Below are 21,836 nucleotides of genomic sequence, written 5' to 3' on the forward strand. Positions count from 1 at the left end.
CATTGTGGTAAATTCCTCTTCATTTCCCACACGACTTTATCTCAAATACAGACAATACTTTTAATCAAACAATGCATTAGCTTAAAAACAAAAAACTACTGTGGATGCTGGAAATCCAAAACAAAAACAGAATTACCTGGAAAAACTCAGCAGGTCTGGCAGCATCGGTGGAGAAGAAAAGAGTTGACGTTTCGAGTCCTCATGACCCTTCGGCAGAACGGAGTAAAGTTAGGAGAGGGGTGAAATATAAGCTGGTTTAAGGTTTGGTGGGGGGGTGGGGGGGAGAAGTTGGGGTGGGGGGGTGGTTGTAGGGACAAGCAAGCAGTGATAGGAGCAGATAATCAAAAGATTAGCTTGATACTTTAACTCACCAAGGCTCCTTCAACATCACCTTCCAAAGCCATGACTTCTACCAACTAAGAGGACAAGGGGCCAGACACTTGTTTAATTTGCTCATGAGATGTGGCCATCGCTGGCTGGGCCAGCATTTATTCTCCATCCCTAATCCCTTAAGAACTGAGTGGCAGCTTGCTAGGCCATTTAAGAGCCAACCACATCGCTGTGGGTCTGGAGTCACACGTAGGCCAGACCAGGTAAGGATGTCAGATTTCCTTCCCTAAAGGGCATTAGTGAACCAGATGGGTTTTTACAACAATTGACAATGGTTTCATGGCCAGATTTTAATTCCAAATTTTTTTACAATTCAAATTTCACCATCTGTTTGGACAGGATTTGAACCCTGGGTCCCCAGAGAATTACCCCAGTGAAAATGCCATTATACCACCACCTCCCTCTGGAACAGTGCCTCCTGGAAGTTCCCCTCCAAGCCACTCACCATCCTGACTTGGAAATATATCGCCGTTCCTTCACTGTCGCTGGGTCAAAATCCTGGAACCCCCTCCCTAACAGCACTGTGGGTGTACCTACACCACATGGACTGCAGCGGTTCAAGAAGGCAGCTCATCACCACCTTCTCAAGGACAATTAGGGATGGGCAATAAATGCTGGCCCAGCCAGTGAAGCCAAATTGACACAATGGACAAAAAAAAGTTGCAGAGAGACATGTAGGTAAATCAATTACATCTTTTTTAATCCCAGGCTCAGAAAAATCAAAGTAAATAGTGCGATGCTGGAGATCTGAAATAAAAACAAAAAGTACTGGAAAAAACTCAGCAGGTCTGTGGAGAGAGAAACAGGGTTAACGTTTTGAGTCCAATATGACTCTTTTCGGACCTCCGATTAACTTGATTATTGTATCCCCCCAAAAAAAATGAGTACTAGAAGCCAGACAATAGATATTTTGAAAGTAGGATCATCGGGAACAAGAGCCTTGGCGGGAGAGATCGCCGAGAGTGGACAGGATAACTAACTGGAAAGGTGATGCCCATCGCGGGTGAATATCCCGTCGATGCTGACCCCTGCGGAAGGGCAGGAGGTCGCCATCTGCCTTTTGGTGCAGGTGTGGAGCTGGGTTCCGTCCAGGAGGAAGGAGGGAGGGAAGGAAGGAAGGGAGGAAGGAAGGGAGGGAGGGAGGGAAGGATGGAGGGAAGGATGGAGGGAAGGATGGGAAGGAAGGAAAGGAGGGAGGGAGGGAGGGAGGGAAGGATGGGAAGGAAGGATGGGAGGGAGGGATGGAGGGAAGGATGGGAAGGAAGGATGGGAGGGAGGGAGGGAGGGAGGGAGGGAGGGAGGGAGGGAGGGATGGAGGGAAGGATGGGAAGGAAGGATGGGAGGGAGGGATGGAGGGAAGGATGGGAAGGAAGGATGGGAGGGAGGGAGGGAGGGAGGGAAGGATGGGAGGGAGGGAGGGAGGGATGGAGGGAAGGATGGGAGGGAGGGAGGGAGGGATGGAGGGAAGGATGGGAAGGAAGGATGGGAGGGAGGGATGGAGGGAAGGATGGGAAGGAAGGATGGGAGGGAGGGAGGGAAGGATGGGAGGGTGGGAGGGAAGGAAGGATGGGAGGGATGGAGGGAAGGATGGGAAGGAAGGATGGGAGGGAGGGAGGGAGGGAAGGATGGGAGGGAGGGAGGGAGGGATGGAGGGAAGGATGGAAGGGAGGGAGGGAGGGAAGGATGGGAGGGCGGGAGGGAAGGAAGGATGGGAGGGAGGGAGGGAAGGAAGGATGGGAGGGAGGGAGGGAGGGAAGGATGGGAGGATGGAAGGGAGGGAAGGATGGGAGGATGGGAGGGAGGGAAGGATGAGAGGATGGGAGGGAGGGAAGGATGAGAGGATGGGAGGGAGGGAAGGATGAGAGGATGGGAGGGAAGGATGAGAGGATGGGAGGGAGGGAGGAAGGAAGGAAGGAGGGAGTGTGTGAAGAGAGGCAGCAGCAAAACCTCTGCCCTCCCGCGCCGGTTTCCCCCGGCGCCGCTCCCAGTGAACCAAGCGATCAAAGAGTAGCTGCTGCCGGATTGCGCAGGGGCGCTTTCAGTTTCTCATCCCCTCGCCGGAGGGGGTTTTAGAAGAAAAGTTCTTCCCCTCTGAGCCTGAGCCTTCCAATCACCGGAAACCTGAGTGAAACTGAGCGGCTGACACATTGTAACTGATCAGGGGGGGGAGACACGGATACATTGCGGGAAATTGACACATTGTATCCCTGGGGAATCCCTCTCGCCTCCAGCGACATGGGCAGCGGGAGGAGGGAAGAAGTTTACCAAAACTTCCTGGCTTTTTACCAGAAGGATTTCGTCTCCGGCCACCTGTCCCCCTGCAGCGGGGAAGGGCAGCTCCGCCAGGGCAAGGACCTGCTGGATTCCGTGCCCACTTCGTGCCAGCGGTTCCAGCTGCTGGATTTCTACCGCCTGGCCCAGGGGTTTGTCGGCGGCCGGAGTGAGCAGGGGGACCGGCAGCAGCGTTTCCGGACTCTCAGCAAAGCCCTGGAGGTGCTGGAGCTGATTTCCGTCAGCCTGTACCTGTGGCCCTGGCGGAAGGAGATCAAGTCAATCAAGGTTAGTCTGTTCATGGGATGGGGGGGGGGTGTGGTGGTGGTGAGGGTGTGTTCAGGGGGGTGGGTGGGGTTGTGTTGTGTTCAGGAGAGTGGGGGTGTTGTTGAGGGTGTGTTTAGGGGGGTGGGCATGTGTTCAGAGAGTTGGTGTGTTCAGGGGGTAAGGGTGTGTTGAGGAGGGTTGTGTTGAGGAGGGTTGTGTCGAGGAGGGTTGTGTCGAGGAGGGTTGTGTTGAGTTCAGGAGGGTTGGGGTGTGTTCAGGGAGGTGGGGGTTGTGTTGAGTTCAGGAGGGTGGGGGTGGGCATGTGTTCAGAGGGGTGGGGGTGTTGTTCAGGGGGTAGGTGGGTTGGGATGTGTTTGTGGGGTGGGGGTTGTATTCAGGGGGTTGAGGTGGTGGGATGCGTTCAGGGGATGGGGAGATGTGTTCAGGTGGTGGAGATATGTTGTGTTCCATAAAGTGTGAGTGTTTTTTAACTCTTTTATGGGATGTGGGTGTCACTGGCTGGGCCAGCATTTATTGCCCATCCCTAATTGCCCTTGAGAAGGTGGTGGTGAGCTGCCTTCTTGAACCGCTGCAGTCCATGTGGCGTAGGTACATCCACAGTGCTGTTAGGAAGGGAGCTCTAGGATTTTGACCCAGCGACAGTGAAGGAACGGTGATATATTTCCAAGTCAGGATGGTGAGTGACTTGGAGGGAAACTTCCAGGTGGTGGTGTTCCCATCTATCTGCTGCCCTTGTCCTTCTAGATGATAGTGGTTGTGGGTTTGGGAGGGCTCCTGCAGTGCATCTTGTAGATGGTACACACACTGCTGCTACTGTGCGTTGGTGGTGGAGGGAGTGAATGTTTGTGGATGTGGTGCCAATCAAGCGGGCTGCTTTGTCCTGGACGATGTCAAGCTTCTTGAGTGTTGTGGGAGCTGCTCTCATCCAGGCAAGTGGAGAGTATTCCATCACACTCCTGACCTGTGCCTTGTAGATGGTGGACAGGCTTTGGAGAGTCAGGAGGTGAGTTACTCACCGCAGAATTCCCAGTGTCCAACCTACTCTCGTAGTCATAGTGTTTATATGGCTAGTCCAGTTCAGTTTCTGGTCAATGGTAACCCCCAGATGTTGATAGTGGGGGATTCAGTAATGGTAATGTCACTGAATGTTAAGGGGTGATGGCTAGATTCTCTCTTGTTGGAGATGGTCATTGCCTGGCATTTGTGTGGTGTGAATGTTACTTGCCACTTGTCATCTCAAGCCTGGATATTGTCCAGGTCTTGCTGCATTTGGACATGGACTGCTTCAATCTGAGGAGTCATGAATGGTGCTGATCGTTGTGCAATCATCAGCAAACATCCCCACTTCTGACCTTATCCTGGTGGGGGGAAGGTCCCTGGATGAAGCTTTTATGATTGTCATTTTTTTTAAAAATCTGATTCACAAATGTCCTTGGGGTGGAAAACTGTCCTCTTTACCCAGCCTGGTCCAATATGTGACTCCGATCCCACACCAATGTAGTTAACTCTTAACTGCCCCCTGAAGCAGCCTAGAAAGCCATTCAGTTTGATCGAAAACCTTTTTTTGTAAAACTGTAACGGATCCATAGAAAAGACAACCCAGAAAGAGGCCATTTGGCCCAACTGGTCTGAATTGTTGTATATACTCCGCACAAGTCTTCTCCCACTCCATCTACTTCATCAACAGCAGACCTTTCTGTTCCTTTATCTCTCATGCACTCATCTCGTTCCCATTTGGGAGTATCTCTGCTATTCACCTCAACCACTGCCTGTGCTAGCGAGTTCCACACTCTGTCCACTTTCAAGCTAGAGAGATTTCTCAGAATGCACTTTGCCAGGACAGGAATCAAAACAGAAAATTGCTGGAAAAACTCAGCAGGTCTGACAGCATCTGTGGAGAGAGAGAAAAGAGTCCACATGACTCTTCTTCAGAGCTGAGCCAAGGCAGGAATTGTGTCGCCTGCTCAGAAATGTGCACATTCTGCCAATTATTTTTCAAATGAACAATTTTTAAAATAATTTAACAAGCCAATTGGTAAAGTAGCCACAGTTTCGCCTTTCTTTTGAAGCAAGGTGGAGGAAAATCCCTTCAATTAGTGTCACAGAGGGCCTGCATATTCCCTCGGCTAATACAAGCCCATTCAGGCTGCGCCCTGCACTTACTGGGGGCATTCCCGGCCCCACTAATGGGATGTGCAAACGGCGAAGAGAGTGCGGAGAAAAGGTGATTAATTCCAGGTGCTGTAGGAAGAGAGCAGAGAGAGAGAGCCAAGTGGTGAACAAAGGTTAATAAAGGTCAACCTGCACAATTCAGTGAGACGTTTCAACCAGATAAGTGCTGATTTGTGCCTTAAAATAAGATCAGGGAGTAGCTGCAGAAATCTGAAATATAAGCTAATGGAAAGTAAATTTTAATGAGAATCTAGGAGATTTTTAAATGTCTGTCAGGTTTGCGAGTGCTGACACAGATTTTGTTGGGGTTGGTCTGAGTATAATCGTCTTTTCTAACCATCCAGATATCCAGTGGCAATCTTCCCCTCTGCTTTTTGGTCTTACTGGCTGTGTGTACTTTACACTTCTTGTGAGACATACAAATACACTTAGAGTTTCAAAATGGCTAGCTGAACTGCCTTGAAAAAAATGACCTTGTGGGGTTGCCAAACCTGGATGTATTCCAGAAGATTCCATCACGTGACCTCTCACCCAACCCTCTCGTTTCTGTCATTGGTTGCCTAATATGCCCATGCGTGTGGCCTGCCTTCCCTAGACCGGTAGAAAAACAGACTCTTGGTTATCTGATTGGATGATTCTTGACTTTCAGTCAAACAACCTTCATTCCCCCAATTCCAATATTTATAACTAATAATAACATTTAAAAAGATGGAAAAATAGCTTTCTTATGGGTCCCTTCACCAACTTCCCAGCCCCACCCCACCAGCCCCAGGTTGTTTTTAGCAAGGGCAGTTTGTCCTGCAGAGTAATCTTCAATTCCGACACTCAGGGCGTGACTGGACAGTTGGCAACCTTTGATCCTGTTGAAGTGCCAATGTGGCACGGTTGGTTAAAGCGGCCGTGGGCTTAAAGCCTTAATTCCAGGACGTAGGCTGAGACTTCACGGAGTGTTGGGCTGTCAGCCTGTGTGTGCCTGCCTGCTCAGGTGGATGCCAAAGGCCCCAAGGTACTATTCCCAAGGACAGGGGAGTTTTCCCTCAACCAATGTCACCAAAAGCAGAGGTCATTCATTTCACCGCTCTGCATTTCAATGGGAGGAAGCTGGTGTAGAACCAGAGTGGACCGGTTGTGTTGAATGGCCTGTTTCTGTGCTTTTACATTCAGTGTAATTCCAGTCAACTATATAAACAGCGGCAATTGGAATTTAAAATGAATTACATGGGAAGGGCTCTGGGACATTTGTCAGAAATACGATGCAGTGTTTGTATGGAGGTGACAGCTGTTTCAGGAGATTGCGAGTAGTTCCTGGAACTCAGGGTGGGGGGCAGAGAGGTTATTGCCATAACTAGAGGTTCAAATACCAGGAGGAGTTTAAAGCTCTTTCTCCGACTCTGCTGACTGTCTTAACTCATGTGAATAGCTCCCTGACTCTGGGACCTAAGTCAGCTGAAACTTGACCCTCTCACCTCACAGACAACTAAAGCCAGAAGAGGAATATGCAACATCAGTGGAGAGGGAATTGTGGGATTAACGTTTCAGCTCAATGACTTTTCACCATAACCCAGTCCTGATGAAAGGTCATTGCCCCAAAGCTTCAACCCTGTTTCTCTCTCCACACCAGCTGCCTGACCTGCTGAGTGGCTTCCAGCATTTTCCAGTTTTTGTTTCAGATTTCCAGCATCTGCAGCGTTTTGCTTGTTTTTCTTTCTTAATCACGTTGTTTATCTCTTTAATGTTTTCTGTTTTGGTTTTCCACACACGCACTTTCCACAGGAGATCACTGAGCAGCAATCTCACTCTCTTTCTGCACACGAGGATGGCTGGTGAAAAACAGCTAGAACATTCATTTATTTAGCACCTTTCATGACCTCAGGATGGCCCAAAGCCAATGAAGTAGTTTTGAAAATGCTGTCACTGTTGTAACGTAGAAAGCATGGCAGCCAATTTACACAGCAAGCTCCCACAAGCATCCTGCTTGATTGGCACCCCATCCACCACCTTGCACATTCACTGCCTCCACCACCTACGCACAGTAGCAGCAGTGTGTACCATCTACAGGATGCTCTGCAGGAATTCACCAAGGCTCCTTTGACCAGCACCATTCCAATCCTCCAAGATCACCTAGAAGAACAAGGGCAGCAGGTGCATGGGGACACCGCCACCTGCAAGTTCCCCTCCAAGTCACTCACCATCCTGACTTGCGATATATTGGCCATTCCTTCAATGTCGCTGGGTCGAAATCCTGGAACTCCTTTCCTAATAGCACTGGGTGTACCTACACCACATGGACTGCAGTGGATCACCACCACCTTCTCGAGCACAATTAGGCATGGGTAATAAATCCTGGCCTTGACAGCAGTGCTCACATCCCATGAACAAATAAAACAACAGAAATAGAAATGGCCTGTGGTAAGATTAATAGTGAGGCTATCAGTTCACTATTATTCAGATAACCCTTCCATCATCTCTACATGTCCAATACAGAAATCAGGGAGTTCCTGTCTCAGTTGGCAACATTCTCTACAAATCTTGCAACACCAATATCTCACCAAAAGACTCAATATTCACCTGTCCAAATGCAGCAAGACCTGAACAATATCCAGACGTGGGCCGACAAGTGGCAAGATACATTCACGGCTCACAAGTGTCAGGCAATGACCATCTCCAACAAGAGAGAATCCAACCATCTTCCCTTGATGTTCAATGGCATTACCATAACTGAATCCCCCACTATCTACATTCTGGGGGTCACCATTGACCAGAAACTGAACTGGACTAGCCATATAAATACTGTGACTACGAGAGTAGGTTGGACACTGGGAGTCATGCGACAAGTAACTCACCTCCTGACTCCCCAAAGCCTGTCCACCATCTACAAGGCACAAGTCAGGAGTGTGATGGAATACTCTTCACTTGCCTGGATGAGTGCAGCTCCCACAACACTCAAGAAGCTTGACACCATTCAGGACAAAGCAGCTGCTTGATTGGCACCACATCCACAAACATTCACTCCCTCCACCACCAACGCACAGTAGCAGCAGTGTGTACCATCTACAAGATGCGCTGCAGGAATTCACCAAGGCTCCTTCGACAGCACCTTCCAAACCCATGACCACTACCATCTAGAAGGACAAGGGCAGCAGATAAATGGGAACACCAGCACCTGGAAATTCCCCTCCAAGTCACTCACCATCCTGACTTGGAAATATATCGCCATTCCTTCACTGTCGCTGGGTCAAAATCCTGGAACTCCCTTCCTAACAGCACTGTGGGTGTACCTACACCACATGGACTGCAGCGGTTCAAGAAGGCAGCTCACCACCACCTTCTCAAGGGCAATTAGGGATGGGCAATAAATGCTGGCCCAGCCAGCGACACCCGCACCCCGTGAATGAATTTTTAAAAAATTCATGGACAGCTGTGAATTTGAGGTACTTGCTCACTAGGTACTTGCTAAGCATGCACGCAGATGTTAGGGTTATTCCTTCCGGTGAAGATGAATTTTTTTAATAGCATGATAATGTCAATTATTGCCCATAAACCTCACCCAACACCGAAAAAAAAACCTTTTACAAGTGTGGAGTCTACTAACTCCATATGTTAATTATTGTTTGGAATTTTTTTGAAAATCCTTTTTCTTCTTTCAGTCTCTTTTATTTCTTTCTCTCAAATGCACCTTTCTTTCCCTCTCTCTCTTTGTTTTGCTTCCTGTACATGAATTCTAAGTGACACTTGCTGGCTTATATTCTGTGTGTCTCGTTCTGGAGCCACACCATTGCTTGCCCTGCTCACAGGGGTCCCGGAGCCCCTGCAGACAATGCCATGCAGAAATAGCTCTCTAATTACCACAAGTCACAGCGCAAAGCCCAGAAAGTCTGTGGGCAGCTGTAAGCGTAATGAAGAGTGAGCACTGTGTGTTTGCCACTTGACTGCAAAATTCAGGCCATTGTGATGATAGCCAGATAATCTTTCTACTGCTGTTGGTTGATTGAGCAGAGCATCAGAGAGGACACCCCTGCTCTCCTTCAGGATAGTGGGATCTTTTATGTCACCTGAGGTGGAAGATGGAGCCTCAATATAATGACTAATCCAAAAGACAGCACCTCCAACAGTGCTGCACTTACTTAGTACTGTGAATGTCAGCCTAGATTTTTGTGCTCAAGTCTCTGATGTGGGGCTCGTACCCACAACCTTGGAAGAAAGAGAGTGTTCACCACTTAGCCATGGCTGACACTGTGAGGGAACTGGTTCTATGGGGAGAGCTGATGACCTGGGTCATTGCTGGCCCTTATTGGTGGGTCAGTACATATTAGACTTATTTTGGTGGCTGCTGGGGTAGCCACATAATTAATACAAATAGTTAATACTGTTTAATTCTAGAATATTCTATAGCACATTTTAATCAGGACACTTTATATGAATGCGCACTTTCAATTTCTTGGATAAGCTACCAAATTTAATAACATACTATATAAATTACAAAATTATGTAATGCCACTGATGTAATAAAACCTCCCAGGAACATTGTCAAAGGAACAAAATTTGATGTTGAGCTACTTATGGAGTTTTTAGAACAGATAACTAAAAGCTTGGTCAAAGAGACAGGTTTTAAGGGCTATGATTAGGAAGGAGAGAGAGTTAGAGAGGCTTAGGGAAGGAATTCCAGAGCAAAGGACCCAGGCAACAGAAAGTACAGCCGCCAAAGGTGGACTGATTAAAATCGGGGATGCACATGAGGCCAGGATTGGAGGAGTGCAGAGATCTCAGAGGGTTGTAGGACTGGAAAATGTTACAGAGATATGAAGGAGGCGAGACCATAAAGGGATTTGAAAACAAGGATGAGAATTTGGAAATTGATACATTCCTGGACCAGGACCCAATGTAGGTCAGTAAGCACAGGGGGAATGAATGAACGAAACTTGGTTCCAAGTTAGCATACGGGAAAGGGGTCAGACTCTTCAGGAAACATGGGGATGCTCTGGATGACGGACAAGGTAATACATTGTGGAACCAATGAGATAAGAGGCTATTTTAGAACTTGTTTTAATGAGATAGAGTTAATCAGCAATCTCATAATAAATATGATCACGACTTGTTAGAATTTGAGAGTTGAGGTACATAAATCTGAAACAGGTATATTCAACTAAATAAAGCCAATCACATAGGTTATGAGGGCAACTTGGCTAAGGTAAATTGGAAAACTAAATGAAAAGGTATGACTGTTGGGGCAATGAGCAACATTTAAAGAAATATTTCATAATTTTCAGGAAATTTACATTCCATTGAGAAACGTGACTAACAAAAGAGGTTAAGGTTAGTTTTTATTATACTCTTTCACGGGATGTGGGGGTCGCTGGCTGGGCCAGCATTTACTGCCCATCCCTAATGTTAGGGAAATAGGTCTAGTATTAGTTTAAAGGGAAAGGTTTATAATGTTGCCAAGGTGAATAATCCTGAGAATTGGGAGAGTTTTAGAAAGCAGTAAAGGATTACTATTAAACTGATAGAGAGGGAGAAAATGGAGCGAGATTAAACTAGTCAGAAATATTTTTTTAAAACGGGTTGTTAAGTATGAAGAAAGGAAGAGAGTAGCAAAAATAATTGTGGGTCCCTTAGAGGCAGATGCAGGAAAAACTAAAATAGGAAAATCAAGTACTTTTTTTTGCCTGTCTTCACAGCAAAAGACAAATTCGAGATAGTGGGAACCAAGTGTCTAATGAGAGTGAGGAACTTAAAGTAATGAATATTAACTTTTTTTATTTGTTTGAGGGATGTGGGTGTCGCTGGCTAGGCCAGCATTTATTGCCCATCCCTAATTGCCCTTGTTGAGAGGGCATTTAAGAGTCAACCACATTGCTGTGGGTATCATGAAAGTATAATAATTTTCATGATATTATTGCGATTTATTGTAAAGATAGGTTAATAGTGGGGTTTGGATTAGCTTCTCTGTGTGAATGTGTGTGTGTTGGGGGTTTAATTGAATTGGAGGCAGCTAGTCTGGAGCTTTTGAGTGATCAAAAGAGAAGCCAGGTTTGAAATGCTAAATACATAAACATGGTTGAAATTTTAGGATGTGAGGTGTGAGGAACGTTTGCACTTTTAGATAAACTAGAGTGGTCTGAATTTCAAAGAGATGATGGGATGTTACACCTAGCCTTATGAAGTAAGTCAAACAGTGTGTTTATTTTTCCCAAACGTTACTGATAAAATGAGTACTATGGAAAATTTATATTATGTAAAAAGTAAAGTTGCAAAGACATATTGGAACAATGGGATTTACAGCCTCCAGCCTCTATGCATTAAGTTCCTGTTTTCAGGAACCAAAGTTAAGAAAACTCACTTTGAATATCCCTGTCCAGGGTATTGTGTGCTCTGCCTGGATCTGTTGAAATCTATTTTGTTTTACTGTTGCCTTAACAGAGGTGTAACTGGAAGTCACATTAATTGGGGAGGTAGGAGTTATCATAGTAATTTGTAGGCCTATGTATGTGCTTATAATCTTTCCTTTTATTAATAAATGTTTAATTTAGTATTATAAAAAAAAACTCGAAGACTCGGTGGACTTGTTACTACCGAATTCAAGGCACACATCTCAAAATAAAATACAAATTGCAAAAAAGGTTGTGGTAGCTGTTTCAAGTTTCCCTCTGGGATTTGAGCAGCTCAGCATTTACCATCTGCTGTGCCATAACAGTGGGTCTGGAGTCACATGTAGGCCAGACCAGGTAAGGCCGGCAGGTTTCCTTCTCTAAAGGACATTAGTGAACCAGGTGGGTTTTTTACAACAATCGACAAAGGTTTCGTGGACATCATCAGACTTTTAATTCCAGATTTTTATTGAATTCAAATTTCACCATCTGCCGCGGTGGGATTCGGACCTTTGTCCCCAGTGGGTTACCATGGATGTCTGGAATACTAGTCTAGTGACAATACCATTATGCCACTGCCTAGAGAAATTAAAGAGATTGAAACACCAACAAACTCCCTGCACCTGATGGTCTACATTTTGGGGTTCTAAAAGAGTTGTCTGCAGAGCTAGTGGTTGCGCTGGTTATGATCTTCCAAAATTCCTTTAATTCTGGAATGGTCCCAGTGGATTGAAATTTAGCAAAATGCTGTTCAAAAAGGAGAGAAAGAGAAAATGGGGAACTCCAGGCCATTTAGCCTGACATCAGTCAGTAGAAAAATGTTGGAATTCGTTACTCAGGAAGTGGTAAAGTGGAAAAACATAAGATGATTAGGCAGAGTCAACACAGCTTTATGAAAGGGAAAATCACATTTGACTAATATATTGGAATTTTTGAGGATGTAACTAGCAGGGTAGATAAAGGGGACCCAGTGGATGTAGTATATTTGGATTTTCAAAAGGCATTTGATAAGGTGCCACATGTAAGGTTGTTGCACAAGACAAAGGCTCATGAGTTGTAGGCAGTTTGTTAGTACGGATAAAGGATTGGTTAATGCTCAGAAAACAGAACAGGATTAAACAGGTCATTTTTGAATAGGCAGGCTGTTACTGGTGGAGTGCCACAAGGATCAGTGCTGGGTCCTCGGATATTTACAATCTATATTAATCACTTGGATAAAGGGACCGAGTAATGCATCCAAGTTTGTTAATGGTACAAAGCTAGATGGGAATGTAAGCTGTGAGATGGATGCAATGAGCCTGCAAAGAGATTTGGATCGGTTAAGTGCGTGGACAATAGGCAGCAGTTGGAGTATAATGGGGAAAATGTGAAGTTATTCACTTGGGTAGGAAGAATAGAAAAACTATATTTTTTAAATAGTAGGAAATTATTCACTGGGATTTGCATGTCTTGTAGAAGAAACGGAGAACGTTAACATGCAAGTACAGCAAGCAATTAGGTGAATTGTATGTTGGTCTTTGTTGCAAGGGGGTTGGAGTACAAGGATAAGGAAGTCTTGTTGAATTTGCAGGACTTTGATGAGGCCACACCGGGAGAACTGTGTACAGTTTTGGTCTCTGTACCTAAGGATGGGTATACTTGCTTTGGAGAGGATTCGATGAAGGTTCGTTAGATTGATTTCTGGGATAAAAGGGTTTTCCTATGAGAAAAAGATTTAGAAGAATGAGACCTGATCTCACTGAAACTTTTAAGGTTCTTGCAGTCTTGATGGGGTAGATGCTGTGAGACTGTATTCCCTGAGGGGTGGCCATTTCGAACTAAGGTGAGGAGAGATTTCTTCACTGAGAAGATTGTGAATCTTTGGAATTCTCTACCCCAGAGAGCTGCGAATGTTTAGCCACTGAGTATATTCGAGGCTCTAACCCATTTCTGGACTCTTAAGGGGATCAAGTGACTTGGGAATCGGGTGTGAAAGTGGAGTTGTGGTCAGAGGTCAGCCATATGGTAGAGCAATCTCAAGAGGGCACATGGCCTCTTCCTCCTATTTCCTATGTTCTTATAGGTTAAAATTGTGGGGAAGAGGAGGCTATCAGGAGGAGGAAGAGAAAATGGAAATAAAACTGTCATTATTCTTTCTTGAAAAACTAACGCAATCGTATTTATTTCAGACTTTCACAGGAGCCTTTGTCTACTTCATCCAACCCGTGTTTCCTCCTGATGTTCTACAAGGGATTTTGGAAAAGATGGGATACACTCGAAAAGGAACCAGCGAGTATGTGATGTCAAAACAGATTAACAAAGAGGAAATTGGCCAACTTGGGTTTGAATTTTTCTTGGCCAGGGCCGAGTGTGAACTGATGCAGGAAGCACTGGACCAAGCAATGCATAGTAGCTGTCATGATGTTGTGCAGATGAGGTCTAGTATGTCTTTTAACCAGGCCGACTGCATCAAATACTTGAAAGTCATGGAAACTGGATCTGGAAGGCTAGGTGAAGAGACCACTCAGAGAAATGAGGGAGCCTTAAAATTGGGCCTGCGTTCCGAGGAAGACACTGCCAAATCTGAGTTGCCCGATATGTCCTTGCCAATCACTGCCAACCGCGAAGGAACCATCGGACTGCGGGTAGGAGCACTGGATAGAGAGTCTGATGCCACAAATGATCCATTGTCCACCTCCATGAGGTTACCGCCAGACAGCCTTGACCTGTACCGTGAATACACCGACATTACCATCAGCGCCACCTTAAGATACCCAGAAGCTCAGAAACTGGGTGAAGCTGTCAGTCCAGATGGGAAACTGGAGCAGTGTGATTCTCTGTTCCACCTGGATGAGTCACTGATGCCAAAGGCTCGAGCTGAATCTCTCGTCAAACTGTCTCCAAGTCAAACTGGACCTCTCTCCTTGAGTCCCTTCACTGCGACTTCATCAGAGAGTAAGAACCTGAAGAATAAAGACAGGGCACCTTTCAATACCATGGACCCGAAATGCTCACTGAAACTCAGTGCGCTAGATACTACCAGCCAGAGAGACCCAGAGGACAAGAGGGCTGGCAAAAGCTATCAGAACATGGACAGCAGTTCATCTATGAAGTATCGGAATTTCCTGAATGGAAATGCCAACAACCAGAAAAAGGATAACGTGGAAATTGAGCTGAGCTATTTAAGTAAGGAGAAACTGCCCTATCCAATAGCCGAGACAGCCGGGCCAGATTCCTCCCACCAAGCTAACCACTTCCGAGCCTTAGGGTCTCAGTGTGTGGGATTGAGGCACCCTGAACCAACAGGAGCGAAACCTCATCGACAGAGCCAGACAGCCCTCCAGGTTACAGCTTGTCGAACCCCCAATATTCCCGAGTGCTGTGTGTGCACCCCAACAGAGCTTCTCGGGGTGAGCCCACTGATGGATGACTCCGAGCTCACAGGCAGTACACCACCAGATAGCAGCGACCAGGTTGTCCGTGAACCACCCCAGTCTTTCTACATCCCACCCAGCAGCTTGGACAGCAGGCCCTCCCCAACCATGTCTTGTGATATCTGTGGGTCTCCGATTTGTCCTAACTGCAGCTCTAAGCTCTCTGCAGGTCAGTGCCAGGTCCTGTCCAGGGATTGCCTTCAAATCCAGGAACTCGTGGTTGGAGAAAGCACTGACCCTTTTCTCTATGTGAGCAAGAGTGTCAACCTTGATGATGACAAGTCCACGAGATGTAATCACTGCAAGGAAGAGGAAGACCTTTAAATTCTGCCCTTTGATAGGGGCATCTTTGATGTTTGAGCCAACAACTGAGCCAAGCTGACTGGCCAAGTCTCAGAGTGTGCCAGGTCAACTAACTACAACCCGCTTGATTGCCAAGATGCTACCATTGGCCCCCAGGGTATGGAGGGGAAAACTGTCCAGGTTTCCTCCTCCTGCCCCCTAAAATGAAGGGTCTTTGGAAAGTGCCTGCATAAGGTTATCGATTGTAGCCCACTAGAGGCAAATTACCTTCTGTCTGGACTTGCACAAAAGGAATGGCTATTTGATTGATGCTCTAAGGGTACCTGTGAACCCATAAGACCATAAGACATAGGAGTAGAAATTAGGCCATTCGGCCCATCGAGTCTGCTCCGCCATTCAATCATGGCTGATAAGTTTCTCAACCCCATTCTCCCGCCTTCTCCCCATAACCCTTGATCCCCTTACCAATCAAGAATCTATCTATCTCAGTCTTAAATACACTCAATGACCTGGCCTCCACAGCCTTCTGTGACAATGAATTCCATAGATTCACCACTGTCTGGCTAAAGAAGTTTCTCCTCATCTCTGTTCTAAAAGGTCTTCCCTTAACTCTGAGGCTGTGCCCTCGCGTCCTAGTCTCTCCTACTAATGGAAACATCTTCCCCACGTCCACTCTATCCAGGCCTTTCAGTATTCTGTAAGTTCCAATCAGATCCCCCCTCATCCTTCTAAACTCCATCGAGTATAGACCCAGCGTCCTCAAACGTTCCTCAAATACCAGCAAGAGTCTTCCCTTCAGGAGATTTGGGGAGATAATAATGACAACAAACTGATCCAGATATGAAAGCCAATTACTATTGAATACTTCAGTGAGTGGACTCCTCCTTTATGTCCATTTCTGCCAGAGGTTCTTTGCCCCAATGATATCTTCAATTTGTTAAGGAGACAACCTTTGTTTTTATTGAAAAACCCAGAGCAAAGACAGCATCCATGTTGAAGGGAGAGGGTGAGTTACATGAAGAAACTGCTGGTGAGTGAGGAAGATTAACCTTTTGTTTTTAGTTGGCCCTTGGGATGTGGGCATTGCTGGTGAGGCCGACATTTATTCCCCATCCCTAGATTCCCCTGAGAGGGTGGTGCTGGTGAACTGCCTCCTTCTAGCATAGCAATGTGATGTAATTCAGCACCTTGCTCAGCCATTTCAGGGGGCAGTTAAGATTCAACTATGTTGATGTGGGACTGGAGTCACCTATAGGCCCCAACAGCAGGTTTCCTCCCCTAAAGGACATGACTGAACTGGTTAGGGTTATACAATAAACCAACAGCTTCATGGTCTCTTTTGCTGAAAATGACTTTTTATTTCTAGACATTTATTTAAAAATGCAGCAACCAACACTTCTCAAATTGCCAAATGGGGATTTGAGCTTACCTTCTCTAGACTACAAGCCCAGTAACCAAGCCTCATGACCAATGAAGATGGATAATGGATCGCTCATGACAACAAATTTGTTTTCATCATCTAGATTAATGCCCCTGTTTAGTAAATACGGTTGGATTCATACCTAGCACAAAGAAAGATGGTTGTGTTGGTTAGAGATCAATCATCTCAGTCCCAGGACATTGCTACAGGAGTTCCTCAGGGTAGTGTCCTAGGTCCAACCACCTTCAGCTGCTTCATCAGTGATGTTCCTTCCATTAGTTACCATGGACCAAAAACTGTTTAAATCCTGTGGCTACAAGAGCAGATCAGAGGCTAAGAATCCTGCAGTGAGTAACTCACCTCCTGACTCCCCAAAGCCTGTCCACCATCTACAAGGCACTAGTCAGGAGTGTGATGGAATACTTTCCACTCGCCTGGATGAGTGCAGCTCCAACAGCACTTGAAGCTTGACAACATCCAGAAAAAAACAGCCCACTTGATCAGCACCCCATTCACCACCTTAAATTCCCTCCATCATCAACACACAGTGGCAGCAGTGTGTACCATCTACAAGATGCACTGCAGCAACTCACCAAGGCTCCTTTGACAGCACTTCCAAACCTGCAACGTCTACCACCTAGAAGGCCATGGGCAGCAGATACATGGGATACCAGCACCACCTGCGAGTTCCCCTCCAAGTCAGAAATCGTCATGGCTGTGAGTGTACCTACACCAGACCTTAATTACTCCTCATGTCCTGAGAGTCAGAAGTGACCAGCTCCGACCCTGCCTCAAACCTCACTGCAACTAAACACCCTCACGTAAACTCCCAGTCACATCCCAACTCACTGTCTAAAATATGGCCCTCGCTGGCTTCCTGTGCTCCATATGATGTTCAAACCCCAACTCATTCAAAACTTCACTGCCGTGTCTTATCCCATGAAAACTGGGCCCTCAACCCCTCCCTCCCCTAATGAGCACTGCGTGCAATTTTTGTTCTTGATTATTTATTTTCTCTGTATTTTACTGTTTAAATATTTAAACCGTTATTTTGGTTCCAGGACCTACCCCTCCTATAAATATTAGTATTGTTGCCCTCTGCGGGGAAACGGGCTGTTTTACTTTGCCCCACCACCCCCCATCTGTCCTCCCTCCCACTCCCACTATGGTTCAGTTTGAGGTCCCTGACATTTTACTAAACAATGATACTAAATGCCACCTATCTGTATGCATACAATCAGGAAAAGGCATTGAATCTTACAGCAGGGATGAAGGCCATTCAGCCCACTGTGCCTGTGGTGGATTTTTGATAGGGCTAATCAATTAGTCCCGCTGCCTTGCTCTTTTCTCGTAACTCTGTAAGTGTTTTTCTCTTCAAATATTTATCCAACTCCCTTTGGAAAGTTACTATTGAATCTGCTTCCATCACCCTTTCAAGCACCACATTCCGGATCACAATTCACTCTTAATTTCCTCATCTCCCCTCTACTGCAACCACCTTCAATCTGTTTCCTCTGATTACTGACCCTCCTGCCAATGGAAACAGTTTTGCCTTATTTACTGTATCAAAACTGTTCATTCTTGTGTTAAAATTTCTGTCAAATCTCCTCTTAACCTTCTCTGCTCTGAAGAGAATAATCCCAGATCCCCCAGTGTCTATGTAACTGAAGTCCCTCATTGTTGGGACCTTTCTGGTAAACCTCATCTGCACCCTGTCAATAATTTGTACCAAAAAAAGAACAGAGTTGTTTTGGGACACAGTATGTGATTAATTTGAGACATGGCATGGTGAGTGTCGCATGCTTAGGAGGAACAGGTGATCTTGGACTTGAGATTCTCCATCACTGGGATTTTCCTCCATGTCCTTGCCCCACTCACTGCAATCGCGACCACATTTTGTCCTCTTTTGGTCTTGTTTAACTCCAGTCGACTGTACATTTCTTCAACTCCCTTCCCTAATTTCCACGTTGGTATCAGACCCCTCACTCTTGTCCCACATCCTGGCATTCCTTCCCTAAACACTCGAAGAGGCATTAAACTTAGGCCTCATCTGCCCCTCTCGGAGATCACACAGCCACTATTTCGAAGAAGAGTTGGGCTGTTCTCCCCAGTGTCCTGGCCAATATTTGTCCTTCTACAGACTTCAATAAGGAACTGATTATCTGGCCATTCTCATGTTGCTGTTAGTTGGAGCTTGCTGAGTGCAAATTGGCTGTTTCCTATATCACAACAGTAAACACTTCTGAAAGTGTTTCATTGGCTGTGAGGCACTTTGGGAGGTGCTAATGTTGTTAAAAAATGCTGTGTAAATGCAACTCTTTGTTTCCTGTGTCAAGATGACAGCCTCCAGTCACAGGATTCACTTGTGACGATGGGGAAGGGTCACTGTGCAGGTGGGGAGACTGCCTCCCTCTCCCCCACCACCCCCTCCCAGCTCACTGCCTCTGCCTCACTGTGTGGACAGGGGCAGAAATTAACAGCTAACCCTTTCCTAATTCTCCACACACTGGATTGATCCTGGGAGAACTAACGATTGAAACTTGGGAACAGAGATAGCCAACTTCTCGAGGCCATCTTATTAAACAAGGTTATGGATAGACATCATTTTCCAGAAGTACACACACACACCTCTCCCACCTTTTCAATGTTCTGTCCAATCAGGCCTTGAGCAATCTGTAGCAAGTTTATGAATGCAGACCCACTGATGCACAATTGGTTTGTCTTTTTTTTTAAAATGGGTGTGTCTTCAACCATTTCATACGTTTGTCCAAAATTGCAGTTCATTTTTTGTGAATTTGTCACCCGGTTGTCAGTCCAGGTGCCAGCTTAAGGCAGTCTGTAGATTACATACATGTAATGGTGTGTTCACATGTATGTAAACCACCTCGAGGGATTGAATCCTGCTGAAATGCCTTGTGTGTTTGTAATGTTCATTTTGTTCACTAAAGCTCAATAAATATTACAAAGTGATTCTCATTTTTACCGAGTTTCTGCCTGGTGGTTCTCAAAATCTGACTGGTGTGGGTAGTGGGGAGTTCCTGACACCCCCTTATAGAATGGTTACAGCACAGGCCATTGAGCCCATCCTGTCTGGCACTTATAGAACATACTTAAAATAACACAGGTCAGACAGAGTAAGTGATGGGTTAAAACGTTCACAATTATCTGTGTGTCAGCTCCTGTACAGCACACAATTGGTAAAGAGAACAAATCGCTCCCATCTGGTACTGTATAGAGCAGGTGTGTGACATAGCCAGTAAGTATAGAGCACCACACTGCTTGGGGGAACCGGAAACGAAGGCAGGAAATTTTGGAAACGCTCAGCGGGTCTGAAATGGGAATGAACACGTCAGCTTTTTTTTGGGTGGTGGTCCCCTGTTGCAACTGAGTTTGAAGAGAAGGAAGCAGTGGGGCAGGACGGGAGAAATCAGCTCCTGCTCATTGACCAGTGACTCCCTCCTTGGTGGAAAACATACGGATCAGAGTGGGTGTCAAGCAAAGGAGGGATTTTGAACGGTTGTGATTCACTCCCACGGACTCATGCCATCGCAATGGCGCATGTATAACCGCTTAACTGAGGTGGCAGACTGGAGGGAGCACAAGGAAACCCAGCCTGATTCAGATTTTTTACTCAATGTGAATGTTACCAGCAAGGCTGCAGTTAAGGCAAGGCCCATTCCTAGTTGCCCTTAAGTATTGGGGAGCTTTCTCCTTGAACTATTGCAGTCCGTGATCCTTCTCATCCTTGTGCTGCCTTGCCCTCCCTCCCCTATCTCTGTTACTTCCTCCACTCTAATACTCTCCGAGATCTCATGATGTACACTGTCTCATTAGCTTATCAGTTAGCATTAACCTGTCATTGTTTAAAATTCTTCTTAAAAGCTACCTTTGACCAAGCTTCTGATCATATGTCACAAAGACCCAGAACTGCCATTCCCCAGGGGTTTCATACCCCAGCAGATGCACTGGGACCAGCCCACCGGCCCACCCAACAGCCCACCGGCCCACCCAACAGCCCACCGGCCCACCCAACAGCCCACCGGCCCACCCACCAAAAAGTCCCCATTCAAGGACAGCACAGGAACTGTCCAGGAAGTTCAGACTTCCAACAAGGTACCCTGCACCAGGAACAATCCAATTTAAATCAGAGACTTCAGATGTTTCCCACTCTTAGCAGAATAGTTACCCATGAAAAGTTAGGATTAAAACCACTTCTAGTTCCTGGGTACACTACAGTACTGACTCCTCATCCACTAAACCTTCTCCCTGGGTTCTTAAAGTGGCTGGGACCTTTAAACTTACCTGCTTTACAGGTGCTAGTGCTGTAAAAAGGGGCTGTGGCTTCACCAGCACTGAAGGACTCCAGAGCTGATGCACTGCACGTTTCTCACCAGGTCCAGATTGAAAGTCCGGGCGTGGAACATGCAGCTCCCATACTGGGTAAGTAAAACGAGCTGAGTGATTGCCACTCCACAGAGGTTCTGGGCCACAGTATCTCCTTAAGTGGCTCAATGTGAAGTTTAACTTGTTTGTGATCTCCTTTTATGTAGAACCCTTTCAGGTGAAGGTGAATTTAGAGTGGATTTAAACCCAAGTCCCAGAGTTAAAGCACAATGTTGCAACGCATCAATTTTCAATAAATTTATGACAGTGCCACTACTAAATAAATCACAACGAAATCATGAATCACCACCATTGCTATTAGAACAGTATTTACAAAAACATACAGTCTGGGAGAGATGATGAGATATGGAATATTGTGTTTGTGGGAGGAACAAAAGTCTGTTTATAAAAATACCCACCACAAGCTCAGTATCCTTCACCACCTAGTCCTCTTCTACAGGAAGAGCATTGTCCATATTCCTCCACATTAGTAACTGCTCCTGCCCAGAAAGCTCACTGCTCCACATAGCAGGACCAGGGACTATCTGACAGGTCCAATTGGTAAAAGTGGGGCAGTTGGGGGAGTAAGTGTAGACCAGGGCTGCCTACCAGAACCTTACTGTTCCAAGCCAAGGGGGCACACCAGCCTGGCACGCTGCAGATCCAGCAAGTGTACCACACAGTAACTTAATGTGCTTCAACAGGTTTGGGGTCTTTAACCTGGACTTTACAGCCACTGGTGCTCAATGCCCCCACAGAAAGATGAGTTCCCTTCCTCTCCTGAAGCCAGTGACTCTTTCTGATAGACAGTCTGATTGTTCCCAAATA

At 46.2% G+C, this 21,836-nt stretch overlaps 1 protein-coding gene across 1 annotated transcript; it reads left to right on the plus strand.

Moving 5' to 3' along the window:
- The first annotated feature begins 2,426 nt into the window (after positions 1–2,426).
- On the plus strand, positions 2,427–15,532 carry LOC144682228 (uncharacterized). Its single transcript, XM_078544653.1, has 2 exons — positions 2,427–2,949; positions 13,658–15,532. Exons 1-2 carry the CDS (start codon positions 2,626–2,628, stop codon positions 15,224–15,226), a joined length of 1,893 nt encoding a protein of 630 aa, XP_078400779.1. The 5' UTR covers positions 2,427–2,625; the 3' UTR covers positions 15,227–15,532.
- Positions 15,533–21,836: the final 6,304 nt, after the last annotated feature.

Source organism: Cetorhinus maximus, chromosome 6 (assembly GCF_964194155.1).
Source record: "Cetorhinus maximus chromosome 6, sCetMax3.hap1.1, whole genome shotgun sequence".
Classification (NCBI taxonomy): domain Eukaryota; kingdom Metazoa; phylum Chordata; class Chondrichthyes; order Lamniformes; family Cetorhinidae; genus Cetorhinus; species Cetorhinus maximus.